At 34.8% G+C, this 18899-nt stretch overlaps 2 protein-coding genes across 11 annotated transcripts in view; both read left to right on the plus strand.

The window, feature by feature from the left end:
• Positions 1 to 11050, plus strand: part of Cep57l1 (centrosomal protein 57 like 1) — a 72494-nt gene extending 61444 nt beyond the window's left edge. For 5 of the 10 annotated variants that reach the window (XM_019209204.2, XM_010635298.3, XM_033763436.1 and 2 more), the window contains 7 exons: positions 4068 to 4184; positions 5440 to 5517; positions 6118 to 6204; positions 7166 to 7243; positions 7351 to 7595; positions 8549 to 8693; positions 10710 to 11047. In XM_019209204.2, coding sequence (XP_019064749.1) covers positions 4068 to 4184; positions 5440 to 5517; positions 6118 to 6204; positions 7166 to 7243; positions 7351 to 7595; positions 8549 to 8693; positions 10710 to 10925 — 966 coding nt within the window. In that variant the 3' untranslated portion in view covers positions 10926 to 11047. Of the gene's footprint in view, positions 1 to 4067; positions 4185 to 5439; positions 5518 to 6117; positions 6205 to 7165; positions 7244 to 7350; positions 7596 to 8548; positions 8694 to 9423; positions 9536 to 10709 lie in introns of all 10 variants that reach the window. The other 5 variants (XM_019209205.2, XM_033763437.1, XM_010635296.2 and 2 more) reach the window with 4 other exon arrangements.
• Positions 11051 to 12681: 1631 nt separating this feature from the next.
• The window catches only part of Ccdc162p, a 187355-nt gene continuing 181137 nt past the window's right edge, over positions 12682 to 18899 (plus strand). Inside the window, 2 exon segments of the mRNA XM_033763439.1 lie at positions 12682 to 13601; positions 13787 to 13868. The gene's annotated coding sequence lies outside the window, so the exon portion shown is untranslated.

The following is an 18899-nucleotide window of genomic DNA, read 5'->3' on the forward strand; positions in this document are numbered from 1 at the left end:
GTCTGCTGTAATTTTGATGGGTTTTTATGTATTGGTGATTTACACTGGTACCTTGGTTCAAGAACTCAGTTCTCTCTTATGATTCTGATCAAAAATTAAATTGGATAAGAACCAAATCAAATTTCTTCATAAGATCAGCATTGAACCTAACCACTGAATTTGGTTGGTTGGTTGATTTTTTAATGCAAAGTGACATTGCTTTGTAGTCTAGGCTGTCCTTGAGCTCACTATTTAGCACATACTGGCCTCGAATTCATAGCATCCTCCTGCCTCAACCTCCTGAGTGCTGTGATTTACAGGCATGCACCACCACACCCGTCCTAACCATTTAATTTGATCCAGTTCTCATCCCACTAGGTTTGCAATGAGAATTGTGGGAAGAATCAAGTTTGTGAACTGAAGTAGCACTGTAGTTCTTTTCTCTAACAGCTTTTAAAATTGTATTCTTATATTGAATCTCCAGACTCTTGACTATTATGTGCTATGATGGATTAATTAATGGTCAGCTTGGAACACCTAGCTGACCTGAATCACCATATTTTTGGGCATGGAAGATCCACTTGAGGATTGTTGCCAGTGACATTAAAAAGAGAACTGGAAGCTGGGTGTGGTGATACATGCCTGTAATTCCACACTCAGGAGGCTGAGGCAGGAGGATTGCTGTGAGTTTGAGACCAGCCTGGGCTTCATAGTGAGTTCGAGGTCAGTCTCAACTACATAGTGAGACCATGTCTCAAAACAACCAAAAAAAAAAAAAAAAAACAAAACAAACAAACAAAAACAGAGAGAGAAAGAGAGAGAACTGGAAGGGAAGGTCATTTGCTGTTGATTTTCTTGGAGAAGCTTCTCAGCCCATCTTCCTAATGCAAACTTGGCTGTTCTTGTTGTCAAATGACCTCTAGTCCTCATTGTCTCTGGGAGTGGCTGCTGTTCTTGTAAAGGGAGCTCTAGTCTTCGCCTTGAGCATTGCTTCTTGGCTCCAGTGAAGATCTTCAGCCTGGTGACACAAATGCTTCACCCCACCAGTGCAGGCTTTCTCCACCACTGGCCTTTCAGCCTTCCCAATGCAGATCCTGTATAAGGATTTGCATGAGACATTGCTGTGGGCTCCAGGCCTCTGTCTGGACTTGTAAAGGATATTGCCCTGGGCTCTAGGCCTTTAGCTGAATTTGTGTGGGACATGAGCATGGGATCCAGGCCCTCAGCTGGATTTTTTGGGTCTCTAGTGTGTGGACAGATCTCTTGCACTCCTCTGCATTTGACTTTTTGGGTAAATATTACAGAATAATCCTGTAAATTATGTATCCTGTATTAGATCGGTTCCCTTGCAGACCCTAACTACAGTATATGGCTTGGTATAGTTTTGGTTTGGGGGGAGTTTTTTGTTTGTTTGTTTTTTCTGATCATGGCTATTTAGAGTTCTATATGCCTCAGTTATCTATATATCAAATTCTTTTTGCATGCTTGAAAAGTTTTCTGCTATTACTTCTATAAACAGATTTTTTATGCTCTTTGCACTATGTTGTTCTTTTTCTTTGATTCCAACTAATCTTAGATTAGTCCTTGCAGCTGTTGGATTAATTTTTCATGTTCCCTGACTATTTTTTAGGAATCTCTTACTTGTTGATTACTAACCACAACCCTGTCTTCTAGGTCTGATATTCATTCTTCACATTGGTTGACTCTGCTGCATATACTTTCAATAGCATTTTTAATTTCCTGTATTTCTTTTTGAGACTTTTATGGAATCCATTTCTTTTCTATGTTGGGCATTCATGGTTTCCATGTCTTTCCTTAGCTCTTTTTTTTTTTTTAATCTGTTTCTCTTTCTAGATTCACTAGTCATTTCTTTCATTAGAGTTATCATCTCTTCAATTATCTGTATTATGTCTGCTTTGAATTCTTCAGAGGTCTTATTTATCTGCTTTGTTACTTCCACTGCTGTCATTTCAGAAATTTTAGGGGCATGACATTTGATTTCTTCTCCTTCAATGCCTCGCTGCTTGGATCCCTCCAGTTATGTGACATGTTCTCAGAATGGCTGTTCCTGGAGTGGGCAAAGATGGGGGCACAGTGGCTGACTCTTAGGGACCACCTCCCCTCTTTTTAACTCCTACGTATCTTGTTTGATCTACAAATATCTTCTTTCAAATTGATTCTTTGTATCACAGTGTATGTGCGTTCCATAGTTGTTACCTGTGTTTCTAATTAATGTTCTCTGAGTCTTTCTAACAAAACTCCTCTAGTCAACCAGCTTTGAGAATTTGATAACAATATCCTTGGGTATAAATTTTCTTGTAGTTATGCTTGGGACTTTTCAAGATCTTTTTTTAATCTATTAGTGTTTTTCATTAAAATTTAGAACATTTTTAGCTGTTTTCCTTCAATAATTTTTCTATCATACTTCCCTCTCCTCTGAGACTCCAGTGGAATATTAGGCCACGGGTCACCAAAACTCTTGTTTATCATGGTTTTTTGTTTATTTGTTTGCTTTTATCTTTTAGAGACATTCTAGATGTATAGGAAATTGAGCAGATAGTACCATCACAGTTGACCATATTATTAATATCTTTTTCATTATTGTGGTAAATAGTGTATAGAAAGGCATATATGTATGAATTTCTTTTTCTTCATATATTCTTTATGCTTTACTCCTTGACAGCTGTGTTTCTATGTTAGAGTTAGAAAGAGATTAAGTCAGTAATTAGGTGTGGTCACCTTCTGAATGGCCCTTTATATAATACAGATGTTGCTAATGATGTGTCCCTTAGTAGAGATGTTATATAAGAATAAATAATGTCATTTATTCCATTCATGCTAATATAGCACATATTTTGAAGGGGTACATTTTATTTGCTCCTTAAAAATATAACCTTGGGAAGGGTAGGGGAAAGGTAATAAAGGAAAAGAAAAAAAAATGGAAATAAAGTGTTTGTAAAGGGGGAGGGGAGGTAAAGAAAGGGCAGGGACAAGGGGAAAAATGAGAACCCAGACCTGTCGTGTAAAGGTACAAGATCCCAATAATGAATGTAACTGTACTGTATATCTAAAATGTACCAATAAACTCAATGAGGAAAAAAGATATATATAATGCTTATTTTTTGCTTAAAGTACTTAAAGAATGTATATGTTTCTTACAACAGATTTATATTTGTTTCAGGCCAGGAATTTAGCTCAGTGGTGCCGCCACCTACCTCACAAGTGCAAGTCCTGAGTTCAGTCCCCAGTACCAAAAAAAAAAAAGGATGGATTTATATTTGTTTCAATTCTCAGAAAACGTTTTGTTTATAAGCAACTAAAGTTAAGAAGTCTAATTGAAATATACAGTAAATGTCTAAATTTAAAATCTAAATCTATGGTGAATGTTTAAATATTATTACAGTAAAAGACATATTTCCATTACATCCTGTCACAATACTCCCACTCACTTCAAATGCATTTATCCTATTGTTCTTGCCACTTAAGTCCTCCTTTGTGAGCATTTCTAGGAGTTGTTACTTTTTTTAAATGCTTTGAATGCTGCTGAGTATCATCCAGTGTGAAGGCAGAGTTGTAAAACACTTTATGGTCTCTGTCCTCATCGACCTCCTTCACTGAATCTGGTATCATGCAACTTCTGGCTCTTCTCTAAACAAAATGACCATGAAAGGTAAACATCTCCAATCTGTTTAGGACATTTAAGGCAGCCACAACAGCAAAGCTAAAGACACAAAAGAGGGCCTCCAGAACTACTTGGGAAATGACAAGAACTATGGGATAAGTGTGTTTGAAGCAAGGGGGTGTTTTGGGCGAACTTAATAGCAGTGTGTTTTTATTACAATAATTTCTTTTCCAGTACCAGGGATTGAACTCAGGACCTTGTGTTTGCAAGGCAGGTGTAGTGCCACTGAGCTAAATCCCCAGCCCTTAATTTTTAAAATTTAAACATTCACCATCCTTTTCAGTCACATCTCATGTGTACATTCTTATAATACATTTATATTGCATTTTGAATTCACAGAAATTTTATTTTTCTTGATTCATTGGCATCACTTGCCAAATTCAGGTTTTGTTTTTAACTTTTCCAGGCCCAGCTTCAAAGAGAAAAAGAACAAGATCAGATGAAGCTGCATGCAAAACTTGAAAAGCTTGATGTCTTAGAAAAAGAGTGTTTTAGACTGACAACCACTCAGAAGACTGCTGAGGTAAGCTTCTACTTGTTTCTTTGAAGTGATGATGCCAGAAATAAATCTTTACTGATAAGCAAAATTGGTATTGTTTACTGTATATTCATACAGCAAATCTTAGATTTAGAAAATTTCATTTATAACTTTTAGTAATCCAGCTAGTCCTGTCTTTTGAGATAAAAGTAAAAATGTTCTGTCATGGCATGAATGAGTTTGCCTTTTGATGTGAAATTGTGATTTTGGCTTCTTCTAAGACAGCAAGATATTTTCATTTGTCAGATATTTTGCCTAGAGGATATTGAAAAGATTATCTTTTACTACCTGTGGTGAAGTTAAGCCTATCCTAGATTCCTCTCCTCCCCAAATATTTTCCATTGCATAGGATTTTCTCTCTTTGAAACCTTCCTTCGGTTACCCAACACTTGAGAAGTTCTCCCTTTGAAATAGTACTGTCATCCTATTCTGACTGTCATCACAAGTATAAGATGTAATACTTTCATGTGTAAGGTTGAATAGTGTATACATGGTCCATGTTAAGGCATAGTCATTGCTTTGTTTCATGTATGTTACTAAATTCTCTAACTACAATACTATGTAAGCTCTCACATGAGAAGGATCATGTATGTCTTCCTTCTCCCAACTAGACTCTTACCATAAGCACATAGTAGGCATTCATTGTTAATTTTCTGTTGCTGGAACATTGAAACCCAAGGCTGTAATTGTTTGACCTTCTGGACCTTTAATACCTTCAAAAATGTTATAATGGTTCTGTTGGTAGCAGTTTATAAAGTCTGGGCCAGGGATGTAGCTCAGTGGGTAGCTCAGTGGCACAACACCTGTCTGGCAAGCACAAGGCTGGTACCAAAAAAGGAAAAAATAAATAAAAGTATATGTGTGTGTACATTCTTTGCTTTTATTTTGTTCTCTTCATATATAATAGCGGGTAAGGAAGCATGGTAAGAAAACCAAGAAATATCTTAACATTTTTTCCCATTCCTTTTCCTACTTTCTGTTTTAATTTGCTAACTCTTAAAAATCAAGACCCTTAGAACTTTTGGAAAATTAAAAGGTATTTGTCTGTTTTTTTGGTTTCTGTGTGTGTGTGTGTGTGTATGTGTGTGTGTGTGTGTGTTTGCTTTTTTTTTTTTTTTTGTACTGGGATTGAACTCAGGACCCCATGCTTTCAAAGCAGGCCCAGTGCCACTGAACTATATCCCCAAGCCCTGTCTCTGGTTTTTTTATATAACAATCCTAGTTTTTTATTCTCTTGCAGGACAAGATTAAACATCTGGAGGAAAAACTTCAGGAAGAAGAACATCAGCGTAAGTTATTTCAAGACAAAGCTGCTGAGGTAAATAATATGTTTTTATGATTCTGTATTTTTATTAATGGAAACCTATATCCTAGACTCTAATTTCTGTTTTCTGGATTATTAATTCGCCACTTCTTGCTGTAGTAATGAAATTTTCAGTTAGCCAGTATATTCATACACTTGGATGCATTCCCAAGAGGTCTCTGTCTTTTGAAATCCTAGCAGATACAAATACTTTCAGTTGAAGTAACTCCTACAATACATTATTTTCAGTTTGTATATATGTGTGTATATACAATACATGTATATATAAATAATTGATTCTCTTATAAACAGAAAATAATTGTAATTAACATTAGACTTACTGACTTTGATACACACAGAAAATAGTATTTTGAGTTTTCTTTTCTTCCTCAAAAGATTTTTGTTTTGTTTTTTGAGATGATGAGGTCTCTTACTCTGTTGCCTGCTTTGGCCCTGAACTGGCCTCAAGCAGTCCTCTTACCTCAGTTCCTGTGTAGCCATACAATGTACCTGTCTCTCAAAAAACCTTTTTTTGCTTAAAAACTGAGACTGATTTTTATTATACTTGAAGAAGTTTGTTGCAAATCAATTTTATGAATTGTTTCTTCAATACAGCTTCAGACTGGACTTGAAATCAGTAAAATTTTAATGTCTTCAGTTTCAAATTCAAAACACTCCAAGGAAAAGAAAAAATCTTCAAAGGTATGCATATAAAACTTTTTCACAAACAACTTTCTTATTGCCTAACACTCATTTTTCACCTTTTAAACCTTTATATCTACCTCTTTTCAGAAAGTATTTCAAGAATTTATAATAAAAGATGTGCAATAATGCCATGAAATTATTCAAATGATGATGGTTTTAGGTATAAGAACAGAAAATTATATAAAGGCTGGGTTAAAAAAAAAGTAACATCAGTCATGTAAGAAACTCAGCTCTATATTTACTTGACAGTCAAGGCAAAACAAGCACATACTGGGTGCTATAGGTGTCTTTGTGAAGTAATAGGAACCACTTCAGTTTTTATAGAAAAGCAAACATTTCTATTGTCTTTAACTCTATTTGGTGGTACTTTTTTTGAAGTGGCAGTGAACACAATGAATGCTAACAAATCTTGAATGCAGTTTTGTATATGTACATAGAAATGATTTTTACAGATAGTTTATATGGGCTGGGATTTAGCTCAGTGGTTCTGCTGCCTGCCTTACAAGCGCAAGGTCCCAAGTTCAATCCCCGGTAGCCCCCAAAAAAAGATAATTTGTAGGTGTGTAAAGTCATTTATATAGGGAATTTATTGTTATTTATCCTTTCTATGTTCATATCCTTTGAATTTGCCTAATAATAAAGATGGAGGAGGGCTGGGGATTTAGCTTAGTGGTTCCGGCACCTACCTCCTAAGTGCAAAGACCCGCGTTTGATCCCCAGTACCAAAAAATAAATAAAATAAAATAAAGATGGGGGATCAGTATCTTGTTTATTGTATCAATTGACATTTTAGATAGTTGCATTACATAAACTTTAGTAATATATAATGGCAAGAAAAATATACTCTTAATTTTGTGATTTTTTTCAAATTGTATTTTTTGCTAACTGTTCAGTTTTGAGAGTTCATATTGTAAATATATTTTTAAATGTGTTTACTTTTCCCCCTGTCAATATTTAGAAAAGTAAATGTTTAAAAAAAGGACCACCTCTACAAATTTATTCAAAGTTTAGAGCACCACTTTTTGAGGCTAAAAAGGTGAGAGGATAAAAAATGAAGATAGTTCAAGAAGTCTTCTACTTATTTGTAAGTGCTGTTTAAATACCATCATTCACGTTGTCCTCAGCTGATTTTTCTCCCTTAAGTCTGCCAGTGCAGGCTGTTCTGTGAATGCAGGTAGGCAAAGCCTTCAGCACAAGACGTATCATTGCAGCCCACATGGCTTTCCGAAAGGCACCCAAGTGATTGAGCCTCGATGTCTCTGTAAGCCTCCTAGAACGATTTCCCAGTATAAAGCTGTACCTCGTGAATCAGAAAAGTCTATTTCCATTTGTGACAATTTGTCTGAACTTTTGATGGCAATGCAAGATGAGCTAGACCAAATGAGCATGTAAGTATTTTTATTCTGAATCAATAGAAGTAACAAGATTTTTAGATAATATTTTTTTCTTTCAGTCCCCAGAAAAATGCCATTTATAAATTCTTAAAGTCCTTGCTTAGCTATTTGAATTTTCTGCCTCTGAGCTACTTCCCCATTTCTTTTTTATTTGGAGACAGGGTCTCACTAAATTCCCCTGGCTGGCCTCAGTCTAGATCTGCATGCCTCAGCCTCCCAAATAGCTAGGATTATAGTCATGTACCACCGTACCTAGCAGGACCTAACTTTATTTTGATCTGCAGATTTATTGTCACTATTTTTCATTTTTTCCTTGTACTATACTTATGTGTTTAACTGTGTAATTACTACTTCTCTGATCTAAGGAGTTTCTGTATTCCCAGGATCTGGACTGATAGGCATGTTACTGTCAATCTAATAAATAAGGTCTGTTAACCTTACATTATAATTTACAAGAGCTTTTGTGAGAAAGATTGTTTTTGTTTTTAAGAGTCTTTTAATTAAGTGAATGATTTCATTAGACAAGTAGGAATATAATTCCTTTTATACTCTAACTGGTCTGCATTATAAATTTTGAAGCATCCACAGAAGATTCTGTACGAGGCACATATATATTATGCCCCATGTTTAAATATATGTTCAACAGGAATTCCAGAACTACATGATTTGACTGGCCAGCTACTTGAAGAGAGACCTCTATGAGACATACAAACTAGCTCTATTCACAGTATTTCAAATTCCAGAGTTTGAATTGAAGAGAATCTTGTAATTCCTTTAGCCAGAGGCATTAGAAAATTTTAGTACATTTAGCTGTGAATATCAGGAATTCATATTTTTAAAGGATGTTTAGCAGCCTAACATATTTCTAAATGTATCTAATCTCAAGTCATATGAACTATAGTAGGCCTTGGTATATGGTTTTTGTTTTTGTTTTTGTTTTTTGATAGGGAGCATGAAGAACTACTGAAACAAATGAAGGAAACTGAAAGCCATTCCATATGTGACAACATAGAATATGAACTAGAGCGTTTAGTCAAGAAAATGGAAATTAAAGAAAAACAAATTTCCAAACTGAAGACGCATCAGGACAATGTAAGGTTTAGTAAAAAGTTTTAATAAGCAGATAATATATCTGGATTCAGTATTATTTCTCCATATGACTTTCCTAATTTGAAGTCTGTTTGTGTGGGTTACTAAAAATCTAGGAGTCATGTAAATCTCTTATATAGACCCATTAAAGTGACCTGGGCCTCCTAAATGACCTGGGCCACTAAAATGACCTGACTCTCCAAGATAATGTAAAGAGACAGGAGCAAGAAGATTGAATTATGTATTTAGGCTTTGGAAAAATTGTGAGAAATGCCTCCAAGTTAACCTTTCAGCCCTTCTTTTCCCTTATCATCTCCCCTCTAATGTCATAATGATGCCCCTATGACCCCAAGTCTCTAAGGCAGGTTTATACATGGCTATTTAAGCAGTACCCCAATTCTAAAACTACTATTTCTTCTTTCCCAAAACAAGCTGGGCCATTTCCTGGGGACCTATGCTCAGCTACAGTAGCTGTAGTTAGGATATAGATATTGAGAACTGTATACTTATATGTGAAGTCTTAACTAAAAATGGTGTAACTGTTTTAACATTTTGACTAAAGAATCACAAATATATTATTTCTTAAGACAGTGATTCCATAGTTTACCTTTCAGCATTATTGCAGTGCTGGGGCAGAAGGCAAGGGAACTTTTCCTTAAACCTTGAATAGTCATCATTCATATAAGCTGGTAATGCATTAATCTCACAAATAAACCTCCCCCCACTTTTATAGGAAAGTAATAAAGATGCAGAATGTTATTGCCTTTATTCTGCTTATGACCAAGAAAGAAAGAAATGAAACTTTTGGAGCATATATTTTCACTTTATTGGCTTTTTAGGCTATAGTAAGTAAAAAATTTTATATGCTTGTTTGGGTGAAGATTATAAAACTTGATACAATTTGTACACTTTATTATAATTGAATAAGAGAAATTTGAATAGGACAATCGTGTTTTTAGAATTTAAGCATCCTTTACATTTTATATTTTTAAAATTATGTTATATTCCATAGTAGGTATAACAGTGTAAATTTTAAGCATTTTATCATGGCAAATTTAATCTGTAATAAAAATTGCCTTCTAAGCAAAGAGACAACCAGTTACTCAATCAATATCTGCATCAGCTCTACAAGTTAGACCTATGCATAAGTGAAATAATCAGTAATGGGTCAGACTTTAAAGAAATGTATTTGGGTTTGTTGATAGGATTATTTGGTGGGGGTTATAGATTTTTTTTTTTAATTTGCGGTACTGGGATTTGAACTCAGGACCTTGAGCTTGCAAGGCAGGTATGCTGCCACTGAGCTAAATCCCTAACCAGAATTGTTTTGTTTAATTCTCTCTATTCTATTATTAGCAGACACTCCTCAAGAAAGTAAAATTATTCTTTTGACTTTTTTTCCTGAGTTCACTGGGACTTTAAATCAGACATGCTTCTAAGATTATATATGTACTCAGTACTTATTCCTAGCACTAGTTCTTTGTTTTACTGGGTTGCCTGAAAAGTCTTCTCTTTTCTCTTTTCTCTTTTTATCAGTCTCATATCCTCATACGGTCTTTCCCTATACTTCTGCAGCCTACACTGATCTTGTTCTACTTTAGCCTTCTCAAATATACACTTTTTCCTACTTGACTCAACTTGAAATATTCCATAGTTATCATGTATATGACATTTTTTCACTAATCAGAGCACTAAGCTCCTAGACAGCAAGGACTATCTTATTCATATTTCTACATGACTAGCGCAGTGTTTGGTGTATAATAAATGTTCTATAAAAACTTACTGAGCTAAACTTTTTTTTTTTTTTTTTGGTACTGGGTATTGAACTCAGGTCCTTGCGCTTGCAGGGCAGGCCACCGAACCGCTGAGCTAAATCCCCGGCCCCTAAACTTTTTAATTTAATGTAATCTTTAGGCCATCAATTCAGTTCATCTATTTTATATTTATAGTATCTCTTTTACTAAAATGTTAGATTTTTTTTCCTCTCTCTGTCTCTCTCTCTCTCTCTCTCTCTTTCAGGTCCATAAACTGCAGCAAAAAGTTCAAAACTCAAAGACAAGTAAAGCTTCGGGTATTCAGCAAGACAGTAACCAAAGTTTGAAGAGCATGAAAAACAGCCCCAGAAAATGTTTGAATAAAGCTAACTCTTCTCAGAAAAGTAGCAACTTTCATCCAATACAAGTTCATAATATTCAAGTGAAATTGAGAAGAGATGATATCACGTGGGAACAGTAATACAGTAGCAAAACTGTCAGCTTGAATGAACTTTGTCAGCAAGAACTTGAATTGTTAAAATGGTTTTAATCTAATATATGTTTGTGAAATTTTAAATTATGTTTTTGGCCTCTATAAACATGAAGTTGTATGTTTTAAAATTAATGCTTAGTGACCAACTAAGACTCCCTAATAACATAACACCTTTTTTTTTCTTTTTCTTACTGACCAAAGTCCTTAAATTCATTATCTTTTTGAAACATTTTTCACCCTATAGATATCTTAAGCCAAATCTAGGAAATTATACTGCATTGCCCAGTATTCAAAATTGAGTTAAATCTGAGATATCAATACCATTCCACTTTTTCCTGTAGTAGACTTGAAACCAAAAGAACCAACATTAAATGAACAGAGTACAGAAAGATCTTTAACTTTCCTAGTGCTACCTCCCTGTCTTATTTCTACAGTTTTGTGGAAAAGTCTTTAATGTTGGTTTTATGTGACAATTACAAGTAGGAATCCATAGTTACCTAATATGTATGAGATAGTAATTCACTGACAGAATATCATTCCTTTTCAAAGTCTAGTTTTTTTAATACCAGTGGTCTATCTTCTTTATAACCTTTGCTGATTTTTATTCTTTGCATTACATATAATATCTTTCAATATAAATTGAGAAGATGAGTTCCTACTACCCAAAAAATGGTATATTTTTATTAGAAAGAGAGGTATTTAATTAGCTTATCCAGCAAAAAATCAGGGTGATGTGGCATATCTTTATTTTTATATTTTTAAATTAGTGATGTAATAATTTCTTTATGTATGCATACTCTTTCATAAATTTACACTTGGCTTTTTAGAAGCCTGTGATAACTAGTACAGCTCTTTCGAACTCTTGGATTCTCAAATCTTCTGATGCAACTAGGAACTGAAGTCATCAACTAAAGTAGAAATAGAGGATAGATAGAAAAGCTGTAAGAAAAGCTTGGAGTATAGGGTAGCAGTTTAAGAATTTACCAAATTCTCTGAATTCACACCAGTAGGAGTGTTCCAGCTTTGGGTATAAAAGAATTTTTAGGTCAGGGACCTGGGGAGCTAAGAAAAATAATTTTTAAAAGACGGCCTCTGTTTCTGATTTCCTAGCAAATTCTCAAAAAGTACATAATTATGAACCTTCTAGGGGGGTGTAGAACTGTGATTCATGCTAATGGTGAGAAGAAATGCCATAGTAGAGGCGTTTCCATGCCTGAAAATGAGCTGACTAAAAATGGGCAGACTGATACTTGGAACTGAACATGAAAGTAATTAACGGCACAGATCAAAGTTTCTTTCCTGGTTTGCATAATACATGCGCTGTGTCCTTAACTTGCTTTTACTTTGCCTTCCCTATCAGCTTCCCCTGGATGTTCCATCTAAACTCAGTTATAGCACCATACCCATTTTCCTACTTTACCTTTCCTTCTCAAAGATATAAGTTCTGTAATTTAAGCTCAGCAAAAACCAAAAGAGGAAAAGAAAAAAAGAAACTAAAAAGAATAATGCGACCCTTTACTTCTGTGCATTTAGGAAGTTGGAGGGGGGCTTGGTTTGGGATTTTTTTTGTTTTTTGTTTTTTGTTTTATTGGTACTGGGGATCGAACTCAGGACCTTGCACTTGCGAGGCAGGCGGCAGAAACCACTGAGATAAATCCCCGGCCCTGTTTTTTTTTCAGACAGGGACATGCTTTGTAGTTCAAGCTGGCCTCGAACTCACAGCGATCCTCCTTCTTTGGCTTCCCAAGTGCAAGTGCTGGAATTACAGATGTGTGCCACCACACCTGGCAAATATATTTTTATTGGAGAAGTTATGAAAATGTATTGCTAAAACAAATTACCTTTTTTTTTTTTTTTTTTTCGGTACGGGGGTTCAAACTCCGGACCTTTCACTTGTGAGGCAGGCATTGGAACCACTGAGCTAAATCCCAGTCCCCGAACTCATTTTAGAAACACTTAAATATTTCAATTAAGAATTTGGTATTTTCTCAAAAAATTTTTTTTCAAAAGAATTGTATGGTAGAAAAGAACACAAGACTTTCGAGTTAGACTTGAATTTAAATTCTGACTTCATTGTTTGTTAGTTTACATAATCAGTTCACTTTGGAGCTTCAGTTTCTCATCTGTAAAGTGGGGGTTATAGTAATCCTACTCCCAGGGTTGCTGTGGGGACTAAATGATAACTAACATGCAAAAGCGTCCAACAGAAAGAAGGCTTAACATTTAATTAAGACTCAGTAAGTGTTTTTAAATCGGAGTGGCCAAAATAACAATCATTATTGTACAGCACAAAAATGGAAATGTTCTGATTCCACCCCCACCCCGCTCCGCAGAGTTCCTGAAGGAAAACGTGGACTACAGGGTTGGGGTAAAGAGTATAAATCTGCCACACTGCAGAAATACATAACCACACAGAACAACTTAGTGTGGAGTTGGTTTTAGTTGTTGAGGTGACATTTATTCCTGGGAGACAGTAAACAATGGGTTTCGTTGCTCCATCACAGCTACTGAACTAAAAACGTGTCTTTGTGCACAGCCTGCGTGCCAGGACCACTGACGCTTCGGTGGGTGGAGCAAAAGCTTGCTTTCCTGATGGGGCCTTCTGCGGGCAGTGTACAAGAGTTGCTATAGCAACCCCACTGCTGTGCTCTGCCCAACAGAAAGGTATGGTTTCATTGATTTCCTTCACTTACCTGAAAAGCAGAGTTACTTGGTTTTTGTTTAAAGAGAAATTTAAAAGACAAAATTGGAACTTTCTAACCAAAGCAGGTCTCAACTTTTCTTTTCTTTTTTTTTTTTTTTTTTTTTTTTTTTTTTTTTTTTTTTTTTTTTTTTTTTTGTGAAGTCAGACAGTTCTAGTGTTTGAAGCAGAAATACTGTGAATATTCTAATACTGGAATGAGAGCTGAAAGCTTGAATTAACTGATTTGGGTGAGTCATTGGCAACCAGCAATTTTTGTGGTGGTGTAGCTTAAAGGTTTGGAGTGTTGGAGAGACATGCTCAGTTTTCTCTATGTAAGATTAAAGTGGGAGGTATTTGATACATTAAATAGTACGATTAAAGTGGGAGGTACATTAACTGGCTGGGTGGTATACTTGAAAATTTATTTTTTTGAGATTTTGTAGCTTTCTTTAAAAGTATAATTTTAACTGTAAAGTAATTATTCTTAATCCATGATTAAAATATCAAAAAATTAAAACAATGTTGACTTGTAAATGATGCAAGAAATAAGTCTAAGGAGGAAAAGGCCAATTTGCTATGCACAATGGAAGGTGAGTGTCCTGACCAAAATCATGGCCAGAAGTGCACCAGCTGCCATTATTGATGTAGAGCAAATATGAAACTCCTGAGGGGGTTCCTGGAACTCTAGCTAAAGAGTAACTACAGCTGTACTACTGAGGCCATTAATTGTATGTGAAGTTTACATAAGTGCTACCTGACTCCCAGACACAAGACAAACCTCTCTAAGGCATAATAGCATTTGTGAGGTTAAAAAAAAATAATAAAAAATTTTATAGGTGTCCTTCTACCTTTTAATTCAAGTGAGACCAGGATAAATAAATATTAATGACTGTCATTCATCTGCAGATAAATTTACTTCTTACCAAATAGACCTTGTCAGTGCCTCAACCTTTTTTCTTCATATCTTATGTACTTATTTCAATGGAACTTGTATTTTTAGTTCTTTGTATTTTATCATTTAAGGAGAATTAGAATAATTATAAAGTTAAAACTTTAAAATAATGTCTGGGCCAGAGTTTGTTTTCATTATTCTCTGTGGCTTGTATACTTACAGAATTAAGTGGATTTTTTTTAAAATAATAGGTTTACCAAGAGTATTCTCCTTCTTGGTATAAAGTCATATGCATTTAGTGCAAGACCCTACTAAATGCCACAGATAATCATTACAATTATAAATTAGCACCATGCCACTAAAATAGTTTAGTTTTTTTATAAATGCAGGGTTCATTGTGTAACTATATGTTAACAATTTTAGCAGAAAATAATGGGAAAAGGAAATTGATCTCCTGTAACTTTATATTGTGAAGCAACTTTTGACATATAAAACTTGCTAATGACCAGTCCAGCAGTCTAGTACATAACTTGGTGGGGGAGGGTAAATTCCAGGGGATTTAGGGACACTATGAGTTGCCCATCAAAGACAGACAAAGTTGTGATATAATCAGTGCTCAATAAAATCTTTTAAAATAAAAGTAGAGTTATTGACCATACCATCTAGATTTTTCCTGTTTTGACTTTACTTAGCTACCTTTTCCTCATTTTTCATCTTTTAATCACCTTCAAGCCCTCTTTTATCTCCTCTCACCACACTGCCTCCTCCAAAATCTGGCCTCTGTTGTCTCTTCTAGTTCTTTTCGTCCTTTTTTCTTGGCACACTTCCTCCTTATTCTTTATCTTCACCATAGACTGAAGGCTATGTAAGGACAAAGTTCTTTCTTGCTCACCACCTTAGCCAAAGCACCTCGCATAGTACTTGGACCAAAAGTTGCCTCTCAATAAATATTTGTTTGAGGGCTGGGGATTTAGCTCAGTGGCAAAGTGCCTGCCTTGTAAGCACAAGGTCCTGAGTTCGATCCTTGGTACCACAAATAAATAAAATTAAAAATAAATATTTGTTTGATAATTATATTTCTCTAGTAACAGTTTATAGGAGGCTACTGCTTTGGACTCATCAGCTGCACTGTGTCATGACAGACTAAACTAAAATGGTTACTCAAAGTCACCAAACCAAAACTAAGTCGTTATCTGACCTTCCAAGATATTTGAGAGAGATACAGTAATAGACAGATTTTCCAAGCAGGCTAGTTTCAACCAACATGGTAATGAAGTTCCCTTTCCTTCAATACTTACCAAAAAGAAGTTACCTAAAGTAACTAATGTTAACCAGTTATTTTCCTGTTCTTCTTTTTTTCTGTCCCCCACCCCCTTTTATAGGGAAAGAAACTTGGAAATGACCAGCTTACTTTTTGTTCTTTGTTTCTGCTCTCTTTAGCTCCTTTCTGGCTATAATGCTAATTTCCTTGCTCAGCTCACTAGTATATTTATTCTATTTTGTGGTTTTAAAATACTGTCCAATTTAAAAATGCACAAAGCCAATTGAGATCTTTAAATTTATTGTAATTTTGTCTTTTGACACATTTCATGAATATATACTAACCTTACTGTGGTCTTATCAAAGCATTGGATTGGCTTTTGCTGTCTCAGGCACTTAGAGTTTTACTGTCCTGCTGTTTCATGTAACAAGCACACATGACCTGATTTTACATATCCACTGTTTAAGAGTAGTTCATTATTGTTTGAGGCAGGACAGAGTTGCTTTCATAGATAGAGTCACTCAGAATGAAGCTCACTTTGATAAGCTGATGCTTCTAGGAGGAGATTGAGAACCAAGGGTTTTTTAATTGGATAGTGGCATACAGATAGTCCTCGTTTAATGACATTTGGACTTACCACCGATGGATGCTGTTTGAAGTTAGGATGCTGGAATGCCAGCAACAGTACAGCCTGAAGGTGGTTTCTTCTGTATTCAAGTCTATGCATGAAAACTCCACAGATTTCTCAGTGAGTAAACCTTCTACAGTATGCCCACAGTGTGTTCTCAACATTGAATGCAGCTGTGTTAGAACTAGAGGATCCAAATATTGAGCAGTTCACAAAAGTGGAACAGCAAACGAGTGAATTTTTATGATACTATTGTAAAGTTTATGAAGCAAAAAAGAAAATTACAAAGCAGATGACAGTGACAAGATTCTTACTATACCCAGGACCCCTACTAGTAGTTTTTCCATTTCTACTTCATCAGTTCTCTTAGCCCTGGGACTTCTGCATCTCCTGATTGTAATTGTGATGATGACACTTGGAAAGATTCAATAACTGAAATGTTAGCAGCTTGAATGTCTTTTTTTTTTTTTTGGTACAATTCTGTGCATCTTGTTTATACACCCTTAATATCTTTTGTTTTGTTTTGTTTTGGGTTTTTTTTTGTTTGTTTGTTTTTTGTACTGGGGATCAAACTCAGGACCTTGCACTTGTGAGGCAGGTGCAGTGCCACTGACCTAAATCTCCAACCCCTCAATATGTTTTTTTCTGCAGTGCACCTTGTTCATGCAGTACTGTGATTTTTGCTGATTGAACTGTACAGTACAGTACTATAGTTTTATGTTCTGTTATACATTACAGAACTTCATGTAAGAGTTATGTAAATAAAAGCAGTATGATCAAGTTGGGGTTTCCTTTGACCATTTCTTTGTTCTGAATGTTGTAATGTACATACTGTATACAGTTCTCATTTAGAGACCAATTATTTTAACATCCTAGTCATAAGATTGGAACTCCTTCATTAAAGGAGGAATGGCTGTATTTGACTTGTTCATCTGATGAGTATTTATTGATCTCTAATAATCAAATACAGTCAAGTTGGCTCTTAATAAATATCCATTGAGAATGAATTTGAAAGATGTGGAATAAAGTTCAAACTAGAAATACTTTCAAATCCTCTACTATGGCTTGTGGCAATCTACTGGTTATCCCAGAAGTACTCTTATGAACTGTTTTGTATGTTTTATTGGTATATATCCCACTTCAATCAATACTATTATATTTCTTGGTCTATGGAATATGATTTTTAAGTATTAGGTCGCCTATATTAGAGAAATACTGCTTTTCTAATGTAGACAGATAAGAGTAAATATATTCAGCATGAATCACTTAACAGATGATCTCATCATTCCACTTCTTTGTAAAAACCTAAACAAGCACAAATCTCATATCTAGAAAAAAATTTGTTTTGCAGATGTTTTAGATAGTGTTACACATTATAAAAATGTGAGATTTGTGGTAGAATAACTATACCACAAATCTGAAACAGAAAAAAAATTATCATGTAACAAACTGTATTCATCTAAGTATCAACAGTCAGCAGCACCATAAAAATGTAAAACTTGATAATAATACCAGTGTAGCATTCTTTAAAAACATGTCTCTCTAATGATAACCAGCCTGATAGAATATTTTTACATGAGTGGATAGAGTAGATAAATATCTGAAAAACAGCTTTGTAAAGTAGATACTAACTGAAAGGAAACTTGCATTTCTGTGGCTTTTAAATCCTACTCAACAAATTTCTCTGTTATATCAGCAAAACCACTTTTTTCTGGGCTGTGGTCAGACATAGTAAAAAATGCTCAAAAGAAATGAGCAAAAGAATGATGTTCATTATAATGGGATCCTACCCCTTATAAATTTTTATTCACCATGACAAATTTAGACGAAAGTTGATTAAACAGTTAAAGAGATCTTAATCTTTATAAGAAGAGAATTATAAAGCAAGCCATACCTTCCAGTTAAAAATAATATCCTTTTGACCTGATTGTACTTAATCTAATTAAGTGAATTTTAGAAAAGACTGAAAAACCTTGGAAGTTTTCATCTTGTTTATTTTTTGTTAGCTCGCCTTAAAGTTACGCGTACATTGACTTGTAGAGTATTTCTTGGAAAAACATACTACTGAACCAGTACAGAGTGTGAATCATTTCTTGCCTGAAATACAAGATTGATGTTTACAGGGCAGTTGTCCAAAGCTGAATCAGAAAGCATTTCACTCTTCATCTGGTATGTGCTATTTAAAACAAACTATTTTAGTACACAGGAAACCCACTTAAAATTAAATTTTAAAACTCCTGAGGATCCAGTGGAACATTTACGATTTAATAACATAATTTCTAGCAAAAAGAAAAGTATCTTTAATACCTTAAAAATATTTTCAGAGAACACTAATCCAAAGTATGTAATATATGTGAAAGAATAACTATTAATATTTGTAAGTATTGAAATGCTTGAGCATATAAAAAGCATTATTGCCTTCATTTCCCAAAACTGAGCCAAACAAAATATTTAAGTCCAGTACCAGAATTTAAAAGAAGTTATTTCTTCTTTTTTTT

Source organism: Fukomys damarensis, unplaced genomic scaffold (genome assembly GCF_012274545.1).
Source record: "Fukomys damarensis isolate Sample0158 unplaced genomic scaffold, DMR_v1.0_HiC HiC_scaffold_14, whole genome shotgun sequence".
Classification (NCBI taxonomy): Eukaryota; Metazoa; Chordata; class Mammalia; order Rodentia; family Bathyergidae; genus Fukomys; species Fukomys damarensis.